General features: G+C 43.6%; 1 protein-coding gene across 2 annotated transcripts; it reads right to left on the bottom strand.

Annotated features, from left to right (window-relative positions):
* Positions 1-516: 516 nt before the first annotated feature.
* CD3E (CD3 epsilon subunit of T-cell receptor complex) lies at positions 517-11907 on the bottom strand. 2 transcript variants are annotated; one of them, XM_077893716.1, is made up of 9 exons: positions 11752-11907; positions 11529-11640; positions 9590-9610; positions 8134-8151; positions 4467-4496; positions 3617-3835; positions 2644-2811; positions 2046-2092; positions 517-1161 (listed from the first exon to the last, which is right to left on the bottom strand). In XM_077893716.1, the coding sequence occupies exons 2-9, from the start codon at positions 11575-11577 to the stop codon at positions 1105-1107; spliced, it is 609 nt and encodes a 202-aa protein (XP_077749842.1). In that variant the 5' UTR covers positions 11578-11640; positions 11752-11907; the 3' UTR covers positions 517-1104. The 2 variants fall into 2 exon arrangements, with proteins under 2 accessions (XP_077749842.1, XP_077749843.1); XM_077893717.1 differs by lacking the exon at positions 8134-8151.
* Between the last annotated feature and the right edge of the window lie 584 nt (positions 11908-12491).

The raw sequence follows: 12491 nt of genomic DNA, 5'->3' as shown, positions 1-12491 counted from the left end.
CTCCATACCAGGAGCACAACACGGGACTCGATCCCGGGACCCCAGGATCACGCCCTGAGCCAAAGGCAGGCGCTAAACCACTGAGCCACCCAGGGATCCCCTAAGATAAATTAGTTAGGGATACCTGGGTGGCTCAGGGCTGAGCGTCTGCTTTCAGCTCAGGGCATGATCGATCCCCCAGTCCTGGGATCAAGTCCTGCATTGGGCTCCCTGCAGGGTGCTTGCTTCTCTCTCTGCCTCTGTCTCTGCCTCTCTCTGTGTGTTTCTCATGAATAAATAAATAAAATCTTTTTTTTTTAAAGATAAGTTAAAGGACTATTTTTTTCCTTTCTTTCTCCCTCTCTTTTTTATTTCTTCCCTAATGGCCTCTCCAAAGGTACCAGGAGCTAACACCCCCACCAGTGGTGAAAACAAGTAGGACTTGCATTTGGGATCCTAGGGGGGCATTGAGTCAAAGGTGGGAGGATGTGAGGAACCAGCCTCTGAGGGCCTCCCAGAAAAGAGGCACAGCAACTCTTTCAACCAAATACACTTTATTATTTTCTCTCTCAGCTGTCAAGGAGCCTAGCACATTTGTAAAAATGCAAATGATCATCCAGGGGCCTGCTGGCAGAGGGTGGCTCTGGGCCAAGGTCATGGATGGGGCAGGACCTCTACCAGAGTTACCTAGTCCATCCCCACAGAGGGTCACCAAAGAGAGAGCTGGAAAAACGGAAAGGTAGGTGGGATAGTAAGGGATGGGGGCAGGTTCTGTCCGGGAGGAGGGGTACGGAAGGGAGCAAGGATACCTCTGAAGGGTAGGAAGGAATTGGTGATGGTGGGGGCGTCAGGGTAACAGAAATAAATACCCCGACCAGAGGGCAGTCTGGCTGGTGGGGGGGCGGTGAGTGGCCATGATGAGGAGGTGATATTGCAGGACCAAGTGCCAGCAGAGAAGGCGGATTGGAGGGAGCTGGGGATAAGGCTGCAGGCTGGGAGTTAGTTCTCCAGAAGGCAGAGGAACAATTCTCTTCTGGGGTTCAAGATTTACCCAGGGTACTGGGAGTAGCAGGACCTGGAGACACCAAGACCTGGGCCCTGGGGAGGCCGTGTCCTCAGGAGCCGTCAGATGCCTCTCTGATTCAGGCCAGAATACAGGTCCTGCTGGCCTTTCCGAATGGGCTGTGGGTGGAATAGAGAGGTCGTGGTCAACAGGACAGGAGGAAGTAGCTCCCCCCAGAAAAAAGGGGCCACTGAAGCTCTAGCTTTAGTGCAATGGAAAGGACCGCAGACTAGTAGTCAAGAAGCTGGCTCGCATTCTCACCTGGCACCCACTGGCAACAGACTTGCCCCTGACACCTTCTGGGAGCCTCAGCCTTCCCATCTCAAAAATGGGCATCTAAAGACTCATCTCTCAGGGCATTTGCCAGGATTAAATGAAGTCACTTATATGAAGGTGAATACCATGTGTGTGGCTGGTGCTCAGTAAATAGTTGTGGAGTTTGTTTAGGTGTGAGCATCCCGATATTTAACAATTGGTAGTGCACACACACCAGCCAACCGAAATAGTCCTGGTGGTTGGTTCTCTCCGAGGCCAGGCATTAACTCTTTAGTTGTTAAATGGAAAAGCAGTCTAGTGGGGGAGAGGCTGCGATGTCTGGCAGCCTGTGTGTTGGGAGAGGGGAGCTGGAAGCTTGGGGCTATTTACCAACGAAATACTTTAATATTTCAACAACCAGCGTGGTCGTACCCATGCATACTGTTGGAAACTAGTCCTGAATGTATCGTGTTAGAAGGTGCGGATATGGTATTCCCCATGTTGTATCCCAGCTAACGACTAAGCCGCAGAAAGAGGAGGGTCACCCCACCCCCAACCCCCATGCCATAGTCGTAGAAGCCACACAGCCTTGGAAATGGCCCTGTTCTGAAGGAGGAGAAGGTGGGCATGGGGCAGGTTGTCTGGGAGCCCTGCGTGAGGGGCATCAAAGTGTCCAGCAAGCCAGATGGACAGTCCCACCTCTCCCCTTCTCTAGACAGATCCCCTCCCCGACTCTATCCCTTCTTACCTCGTAGTCTGGATTGGGAACAGGTGGTGGCTTCTCCTTGTTTTGTCCTGCAGAGGAGGGAAGGGAAAGGATTAGTTCCCATGTGGAAAACTCATCTTGTGGCAATGAGACCCAGATCCCGGATGGCAACCTCCTTCATTCTCTCCTCTGGCTCTCTCCTTTTTTTATCTTGGGTCCTCTGCCTCCTGTTTCCTTTTCCTTTCATCCCATCTCTAATGACCTCCATACTCTTCTCATCATTTTATGACTTCCCTCAGTGCAAAGTCCTTCCATGTGTCCTTTTCTATGGGGAAGGGAAAGAAAAAGGCAGGAGCTAATAATATCCCAAAGTCTCTCTCCCCACAGATTGGGGGTGTGTGCAGAATCTGGCTACTCTAGAACACTCACAGCCATCCTGTTAATAAATTTTTTTTTGTATTTCTCTAGGGTAGGAAAGAGAGAAGCAATCTGAGATGTGAAACCGTCTGTCCAGATGTTGGCCACACAGTGAATGTTCTATAGAAGTTGTCTTGACCTAGCTGTGGACTTGCCACCCATCCTGGCCCAGGCTGGACGTCCCCATTGGTGAGACTCTTCCAACTTAACTCCATGGTCTTACCCCTGGGCCTGCTGCCGGCACCTGTTCCTCTCATCACAGGCTTGGCATTGGCCTTTCTAGTCTTGCTCCAGTAATACACCATCAGCAGCAACCCCAGAGTAAGGCAGATGTCAGCTACAATGATTGTGACCACTGCCATCAGATTCACCTCTATGCAGTTTGCACACACTGTGGGGGACAGAGATAGGGGAGAGGAAGAGAAGTTACTGAGAAAAGAAGATGCAAGTACAGTAGAACCAGCAAGGACTAAATAAAGGTGATTCTCCCCTTACTACTCACATGCTTGCCATGACCAGAGCCGGGCCTTTCAGTGTTTTTAACAATAAGCAAAGAGTGAAGGTTATAGGTAGAGGCTCTGCAGTCAGACAGTCCTGGGTTCAAGTCCCAGCTCCTTTCCTTTGCTCACTAGCTGTGAGAATTATAAGAAGTGTTTTCAACTCACAAAGCCTCTGTTTCCTCTTGTGTAAAATGGGAATAAAATAATACCTAACTCATGTGGTTGTTGAAAGGATTATATGAAAAAAATCCCTGGCAAATGTTTGGTATGGTGCTTGAAACTTAGTAAGTACTCAGTAAATGTTAGCTACCATTATTATGCCTTAGTTTATGATACTTTATTATAGCACCTCTACAAACCCTTCTGAAGAATTGATCTCTGGATAAGGCATCAGATAAACCCATATCTATGCCAGAATTCTGGATTTGATAAAATGCAAACAACTCCATCCTGTCTCTTGGGAAGTTGTTAATTTTAGATCTAGTGCTGACACAGGCAACCCCCTATTCGTGTTTAATCCATATTTCAGAAAACACTGATGCCCTATGGCCCCTGAGAGTCTCAGGATTGAGTGTAAGAGAAGCACAAAGATGCCAGGGGACTGCGAGGTGAGTTTGGGGAAATAATTGAGAGTGCTCTCTTGAAGTGGCCTTTTCTAAAGTGTCCTGTGGTGTTTGCTCTGGAGACCTATATTACCTCTTGCTCTCAGGTAGAGATAGCTCTTCTCCTTTATGGAATCTGCATAGCAGGCATAATAACCACTGTCGTCCACTTCTGAAAACTCCTTCTGAGATAGCTCTCTGTTACTAGCACCTTCCACAAGGTTATCATTTTTTTCCCATTTTATATTATCATATCCAAAAACATCAGGGCATGTCACCACTACCTCGGTTCCAGAGATGGAGACCTTAAACCCTGGAAAACAGGAAAGAAGAGAAGAGAAACTGGAGGGAGAAACCAGCAAGATTTTGGCAAAGGCAAATTAGGAATAAAAGGATCGACCAGATACAGAAGACCACCTGTCATCCAGGTCTTGAATCTTGTCAAAGGGGAACTCTGCTGGCTAGAGGGCATGAAAGAGGGGATCTGAAGGAGAAGGGGAACTGGAGAACCTTTAAGAGTCACCCTTAAGGGTGACTTCAGAGTTTAGGCATGGACATGGGGGCTTGGGAAGGGGAGGAAGGAAGTAAAGGAAAGCCTAGAAAAGCCCCTTGGGGAATATTTCCAAAATAAGAGTTGGAAATGTGATGTTGGAAGGACTTCAGTTCTTGAGAGGTTAATCTCTCACAGCCAATTCCTTTTTTTAAAAAATTTTTATTTATTTATGATAGTCACCCAGAGAGAGAGAGAGAGAGAGAGAGAGGCAGAGGGAGAAGCAGCCTCCATGCAGCGAGCCTGACGTGGGATTCGACCCTGGGTCTCCAGGATCGCGCCCTGGGCCAAAGGCAGGCGCCAAACCGCTGCGCCACCCAGGGATCCCAATTCCTTTTTCTCTATCCACCCCACCTGCCTCTTCAGGGCATACATGAAAGACAGACAAACTTACGTTTCTCTGGAGATATACTTGTCAAGTCATCTGAACATGAGAAAAGAAAAGCACCGTAAGACAGTAACCTTGGCTTAAGTTTAAACTGTAGATAAACATTTTCAAGTGGGACTAGACATTATCTCCAAGAACCCCCAAACAAGGCCCTTCCTTTAGGGAGCCCCAAGCATTGAAGGTGAGGTATTTACATGAGGTATGTTCCTGGATGCAGCTCAGATGCATACCAGCATGTGCCCCTAGATCTAGATCTACTGAAGCTCAGAAAGTCTTAAAACCCTAAAACTGAAAAATTCTAGAAGTCTTCAAGCTCAACTTCCTACATTAGCAAGAACCATATTTTAGATAGACATGAAAGGGTCTTCTTAGAGATAAAGACCTTCACTCGTCTTTGCAAGATCTTGGACCCATTGATGCTTGGGCTTACCTATTTTTCACCATTCAGAAGTTCTCTCATAATGCATGGAATCCCTCATAATGGAGACCAAACATCCTTCTTATCTTAGACCATGTTTCTTTTATTGCCCTTAAATTATGTACAGGACCGTATTCCTTTTTTTTTTTAATTTATTTATTTTTTCCTTTTTTTTTTTAAATCTTATTTATTTATTCACAAAAGGCAGAGAAAAAGAGGCAGAGACACAGGCAGAGGGAGAAGCAGGCTCTCTGTGACGAGCCTGATGTAGGACTTGATCCCAGGATCCTGAGATCACGACTCGAGCCAAAGGCAGACGCTCAACCACTGAGCCACCCAGGTGTCCCAGGACTGTATTCCTTTATTTTTATTTTTTATTTTTTGGACTGTATTCCTTTAAAGGGAATGGTTCTTCCAATAAAAAGTGGCTTTATCGTCTGCCTTTGGTCATGATACCAGGATCCTGGGATTGAGCCCCACCTCAGGCTCTCTGCTCATCATGGAGTTTACTTCTCCCTCTCTGTCTATCCCTCCTCCCGCTCATGCTCTCTCTCTCTTAAATAAATAAATAATATCTTTTTTAAAAAGTGGCTTTATGTTGAACCATCTCTTGAGTATAATCAATTCTCAATTATTTTTCTTAGAGGGAATCACTATTGGTATGGACAACTGAAATCCACTAATACAATTTGGGGCCTGGGCACATTCCCCACAGCAGGCAGTGTTGTCCTGGGATGTGAGGCTGGGGTGCATCCTTGTTTTCTGGAAGACTTGTGGACAGGACCCAGGGTGGCACTAAGTTATGCTCAAGCCTGAATGTGGCAATTGGAAGACAGGAGAGGTGGTGATGCTCAGAGACAGCTCTCTCTCTATTGGGAGCTTTTTTGCTACAGTATGCTGTTGGGGACAGAACATTGGACTGAATTAGAAGTCCTGTGTTTGAATCCCACATCTGCTTTAGGCTGTGTGACTGAAGACAAGTCATTGAATTTTTCTGAGCCTCAGTTTATTCATCTGGGAAATGGAGATAAAACACCTACCTCACAGGTATTTGTGAGTATTAAATGGGTTACACTGGTAAAAATGCATGGTACAAGGGGCACCTGGGTGGCTCAGTCAGTTTTAGGTGTCTGTCTTCAGTTCAGGTCATGGTCCTGGAGTCCTGGGATTGCCCCAGTTGGGCTCCCTGCTCAGTGGGGAGTCTGCTTTTCCTTCTCCCTCTGCTGCTCCCCCTGCTTGTGCACTTACTCTCTCTCTTTCTTTAATGGATGAATAAAATCTTTTTTTAAAAAATGAATGGTACATAGCAGATGCTTAAGAAAAATGTTAGTTACTTTCTTCCTTTCCTTCTTGCGGTCCTGCTAAGATGAAGAACAGAACTGAGTTCTGACCCAGTTGTTCGGGCAACTCTCCGGCTGACATCATACAGGATGATAAACAAGTCATTCTTCAATTTATCTATCTGCTAATAATTGGGAGTTGAATAGAATGACATAGATGGTTGAAATTATTTTGAGTTAGAAATAATTTTTCAATACTGCTATTTATTAGCAATGTTAAATAAGCTAGAAATTATAAATAAAACAGCTTAAAAGCAAGTAGACATTTCATTCTGTTGGTATGTTTGTTTGAAAAAGAAATGTAAAGAATGTAAAGAAAATTGTTCATGAGTTTTATTGGCACAGATACGGTAGCAGAGCTTAGACTTATGTATGTAACTCCAAAAAGGACCTAGCATCATAGGCTAGACATCTGTGCCTAGAAATTGTTTGAATGCTCACAAAGATTTGGTGCATATCCAGAAACAAAGTTTCATGATAGTTAAGAAAATGAGTTTCAGTATCAGTTAAATCTGCATTTATATTTATCTTGGTGTTTGGACTATTTATTTTCTAAACTTTGGTTTCATTATCAGTAGAATAGAGATGTTAGGAGAATTAAATGAGAAGTTCAGGTAAAATATTTAGGGCAATATCTAGAACACACATGTTCACTAAACATTAATACTTATTATTTAGTCTGTATGCTTCCCATATAATAATGACAACTAAAATTCACTCATTGCATCTATATGTCAGATGATGTTCTAAGCGAATTACTTATTCCGTCCTTATAACAACATTACAAGCTAGGTATCTTTATTATTTTCATTTTATACATGATAATGCTATAGCACAGAAGAGTGAAGCAAACTATTCAGGCACTCGTCAAATAAGAAATCAACCAAGGATTCAAATACGGCAATCTAGCTTCTTTTTTCTTTTTCTAAAGATTTTATTTATTTATTTGAGAGAGAGAGTGAGCAAAAGAGAGAACATGAGCAGAGAGAGGGGGAGAAGCAGACTCCCCTACTGAGTAGGGAGCCCAACGAGGGGCTCGATCCCAGGACCTTCACCTCATGGCTTGAGGTGAAGGCAGACACTTAACTGACCGAGCCACTCAGGCACCCCAGCCATCTAGCTTCTTAACCTCACACTACACAGCCTTAACTCCTCTGCCTAAAATATTCTTCCTAAAATACAAATTCATCTTTATTATTATCATTATTACTATTACTCTTATTATTTTTAGAGAGCTAGAACTTGTGATCTGGAAGGGGCAGAGGGATAAGGAGAGAGAATCGTAAGCAGGCTCCATGCTTAGCACGGAGCCTGATATGGGGCTGTATCTCATGACCATGACATCATGACCCGAGCCAAAATCAAGAGTCAGATGCTTAATTGACTGAGCCAGCCTGGTACCCCAAAGCTCATCCTTTAAAACTCAGCTCAGGAATCACCTCTGGGGAGGCTTCCCCAACTATCTTCTGTACAGTTGGCCACTATTATTTTTGTATTTCATTTTAGCCTGTACTTACCATAGCACAGCACATACATACTGTATTGTCAGTTATTTTTCACACACAAGACCATCAGCTTCTTAAAGAGAGGGAATTAGTGATCACTTACTGATTCAAAAAATACCTACTATGTGCCAGGCACTGGGCCAGGTAAGTAAGACACCATCTGTGCTTTCCATGAACTTAGGATTTACACAAAAACTCAGTGACGGCTCCCACCCCATGTATATTCTTCTCAATGCATTCTCAGGGATACGTGACAGCAACAGACATTGGCACATCTACAGATCCTACAGACAGAAAATTGTATTTTTCTTATGGTGGTTCTGGCTCTCAGTGTTTATTACTATGACTGTCCTCAATACCATTTGGTTCCACATTTGAAAAGAGGTGGTGTAGAATGAAAATCCTCTTACCAGAAGCTTTGAAATCCTCTGAAAAGGAAATGATAAGCAACTATTAGTTACGCTTGTATCAGCTACTAAGAACAGACCTAGTCCCCTGGGTTAGGACCTTCTGAAACTAATGTAACATTGTATATCAACTCTTGTCAAATAAAAATAGAAAAAGAAAAAGGAAAAAAACCCTGCACCGTGGAACTGCGTCAATGTTTATGACTGGTGAAATGATTATGGACAAGTTTATATTTATCTTTCAAATTTTCTACCGTATTAAATGTAATTTTCTGGGGTAACTGGCTGGCTCGGTTGATGGAACGTGTGACTCTTGACCTTGGGGTTTTAAGTTTGAGCCCCACATTAGGTATGGAGATTTCTTAAAAAATAAAAAAATAAAATGTCATTTTCTATATGTGCTGCTGAAGCAAGCACTAAAATGTCATTTTCTAAATTAGAAAAAAGGAAAAAATGATTGGATCTTCAAATTCCTCATGGCTGCATAGGAAAATCTGTTTGGGGCCCTATATCTTACGTTAAACAGCCGACGGCAATTTACAAAAATGGATCTTAAGTAGTAATTTTGCAATGTCAATTATTATATCATACACCTTAAACTTACATAGTGTTATACATCAATTATATCTCAAAGCTAGAGAAAAAAGAAAAGAAGATATGGATTGCACATAAATCAATGATAAAGAATAATCAACTCTAAATGACAGTAGCACGCAGAAGAGATTAATTACTCTGAAGCATATTCAGTAATTTTGACATATTCCGTCTGTCAGTAAAGTAATAATAAAGCATGCTGTATGGTAAAAAGGGGGAAAAAGGATTCTAAAAATATTGCAAATGATTCAGTGTCATGGAATATAAGCAGGCACAGCACAGTGGCCATCTTTAGACACAAAATTGGTTCACTAAGCTCAGAGGAGCTGATTGAATAGAAAGGGTTCCAATTGGGATGCTCCTGACTCCACTGCTATGATCAGGACATAAGTCCAGGCCAGGCATACTCACATGTGTGTGTGTGCACGTGAATGCACATGCACACACATATTCAGGGTATTTGGACACGTGACTCAAGATGTGCACCCAAATGATGCCCCAGAGGCTTATTCACCACATCCCCGTGCATATGTTCATGCCCTCTACAAAATCCCACATCAAATATGAAATTCAAACAAATGAAAACTTTTGGCACATTCAACTTAACAGTCTCAATTTTTTCTTTTGAAAATGGTTTGGACTCATATTTCCTGTGCTCTCTGTTGCTTTCCTCTTCTTGGCCGGAACTATCGCTAGATTGATCAGAAAAAGGCCAAGGAGAAGGTGGTAGAAACTCCTTTAATGGGTCTCTGTGGAAGTTTTGTGTGTGTGTGTGTTGTTGGCAGGGGTGTCTAGAGAAAACTTCACTCATAAAAACAAAGAATGCAGGGTTGATTTAATAACAAGGAAAGAGAGCATATCTTACCGTCCTGCCCCCAAGCACCAACTAGAAAATAAATACAAAAAAAAAAGTTAGTAAATGTTGTGGGTCCCTGAAATTCCAAGCAGAAAAAGTGACGTGGTCTGATCTGATCATTTCTGAACATGCGAAGTCTTTCCCAACCACCCCAGGGTCACACTCATCCCTGTCCCCCAGGTAAGTGATGCATACTGTTGGGTATAGACCAGGGGTTCCTGGTCAATTTGGGTGACACAAAGCAAAGAAGCATTTGGCATTAAATATGAACACTCAATATTTGACAAACAGGAGTTACAAAAAGTTGAGTCTACTTTTTGGGCCACTGGAGAAATAGCAAAACAATTTTTGTAGCCAAGCTTCCATTTTAAAAATCAAATTGAGGAAAAAAAACAAGCTCTTCGTTAGGTACAAATGTTGACTTTCTTGTTCCATCTCTCGCTATGGCTTGTCTGATTGTTCAGTTTTTCCATTGTTTTCTGCTTGCTACAGAGGTGGAGATATTTGAAACTCCCATTACTCACCATCTAAGAGCCTGTGTGTTGAAGAGCCTGGTCACACTTCCACTGGGTTCCTCACTCAGCAATAACTTGGATTCATTATGATGACTAGTTTCCCTGATGTTGCCTGAAAGTTTTCCATAAACCTGGAACTCCCTTTTTACCATTAGTCTCTACATGGAGTGAGACCCTTCCACCTGCCTCGTGCTCATCCATTTCCAGAGCGGACTGGGCACAGTCCCTCGTGATGCCAAATCTTTAGGGGTGCTTGAGTCTTTCTCTCTCTTTCTCCCTTCCCCCCTGACCTGGGAAAGATTAGTTTATATCATAAGCCTCTAAGAAAATGCCTAACCCCTCCTTGCAGGAGCCACACCCTGCCCCTTGACACTCAAAATGTGTTCCTTGGACCAGTTGCAGACTTAGAAGCCCAAGAGTTTATTAGAAATGAAGAATTGCAATCCCCATTCCAATCCTACTGAAGCAGATGCTGCAGAATCCCAGGTGATGTGTGTGAGCATTCAAGCCTGAGAAACTCAACAGTGAAGCAGGAAATGGAGACATGATGGTTGTGGCTCTGAGTTCGGAGCCCCAGCTATGTTAGCATTTTCTAGGTCTCTGAACTAAAACCATCGTGAGCCATTTTATACCAAGCAGCCATGAAGTGCATAGGCCTTGTAGACAGACCGTCCTATTCCCCAGGTCGGCTTTAGCACTTACTATCTGTGTGACTTTAAACAAGTTATTTAATATCTTTGCATATCAGTTTCTTTGTCTGTAAAATAGGGGATATAACTTTTACCTTCCAAGATGGAGGTAAGAATTAAATTATTTGACACACATAAAGAATTTCTTCTTTCTTTTTTTTTTTGAATTTTTTCTTTATACAGTTTCTGACTCTTAATAAATGGCAACTTGTTTAAAAAAATCTTATCTCCTATGAGATGTGGAATTGCTTTTGGTTATTTATCAACTTATATTCTCCCTTGCTTCAAAAAGGACTAAATTAATGGAAAGCTCTTAGTCTACAGAAAGGGGCTGGAAGTTACTGTGTGCCTATTGTTTCAGAGGTCAACCCTGTTTTACCCTGCACCGTTTGGGTTCAACTATCTGCTCTCCTCATGATAAGGAATGGAGATAAGCTCTTCTAATATCTTTTGTGTTAGTTTTTAAAGGCTGGGTTGTTCACTGATGACCGAGCTTGTTTTTGGAGGCAGAGAGACTTCTCTGCTCTGCAAAGCTATGATCTTAAATGCTTTTCTTTGGCTGTTCCCTGAATAGTTTCCTGTACAACCGGAGCAAATCTTTCTCCATACCCTGCAGTCTTAGATCTTTGCCCTGATGTAGGACAAAATGTTCCTTACATCGTCTGGTAAATGAGGCTCCTTGGTAACACTAGGCCTCCCCATAGTCTGGAGAAATACCACCTTTTCTCATTTTACCCTACTTACCTGATAAGAGACAGAGTCCCAGAATTCTCCAGAGGTTCCTCGACTGCATCCTTCTCTCACTGGATGCACCCTTATTCTACCCAAAATGGCGGAGGCGGGTGGCTTATTACTTCTGAAAAAGAAACCAGAGGACTTTCTCAAAACCCCTGCTGAAGGTGAAGACCCTGAGGTCATTGTTCTCAACGCCAGGTTGAAAAAGGGGACCCGTTAGAGGGAGACTCACCATTTTCCGAAGTAGGCACCTAAGGCTGGGAGGTGAGGCGAGTTTCTGAACCCCACACAGGAAGTGTGGAGGGGCCTCTGGGTCTGTCAGGGTACTGCGTCACTTGAAAACGTTCAAGGCAGGGGCAGCCACCTGGGTTGGCTGGGGAGAGATGGGCCCCATATCCTCCCATAGCACAAGCAAGGGGGCTGTGGCAAAACCTGAAGGGAAGATGAGAAGTACCTGCAATTTAACTGTTCAGGGGACCTTGTACAATAATAACACCATGTTGGGTCTCCTTTCTCAAACGCCCCCTCTCTCCAAATAAGCTATGACAAGGAAGGGAGCACTGAATATTTGCTCTTTTTTTTTTTTTAAGATTCAATTTTATTTATTTATTTGAGACAGTGAGAGAGTGCAAGAGGGAGGGGGGAGGGAGAGAGGGAGACCCAGGCTCCCAGCTGAGCAGGGAGGCAGCTGCCAGGGGTCTCCAACCCAGGATGCCAGGATCGTGACCTGAGCCCAAGGCAAATGCTTAATGGACTGAGCCACCCAGGCACCCCTAAAGATCGTATTTTTAAGTAATCTCTATACCCAGTGTGGGGCTCAAACATACAACCCTGAGATCAAGAGTTGCATGCTCCATGGATGGAGCCAGCCAGGTGCCGCCCTTGCTTTCTTTATGGTGTGCCTGTTGTGGACTAGTGAGGGGCAGACATCTCATTAACAAAGCCTCTTGGCTTGAAAATACATGTCGGCTT

The sequence above is a fragment of the Canis aureus genome, chromosome 3 (assembly GCF_053574225.1).
Source record: "Canis aureus isolate CA01 chromosome 3, VMU_Caureus_v.1.0, whole genome shotgun sequence".
Lineage (NCBI taxonomy): Eukaryota > Metazoa > Chordata > Mammalia > Carnivora > Canidae > Canis > Canis aureus.
This window is presented reverse-complemented; position numbering and strand designations above follow the sequence as displayed.

Coding starts and splice junctions, on each gene's coding strand:
- CD3E (XM_077893716.1), bottom strand. CDS start 11,577: ATGCAGTCGAGGAACCTCTGGAGAATTCTGGGACTCTGTCTCTTATCA. Junction 3,836..4,466: donor AAGTATATCTCCAGAGAAAC/GTAAGTTTGTCT, acceptor CCTGTTTTCCAG/GGTTTAAGGTCTCCATCTCT. Junction 2,812..3,616: donor TCTCTACCTGAGAGCAAGAG/GTAATATAGGTC, acceptor TGTCCCCCACAG/TGTGTGCAAACTGCATAGAG.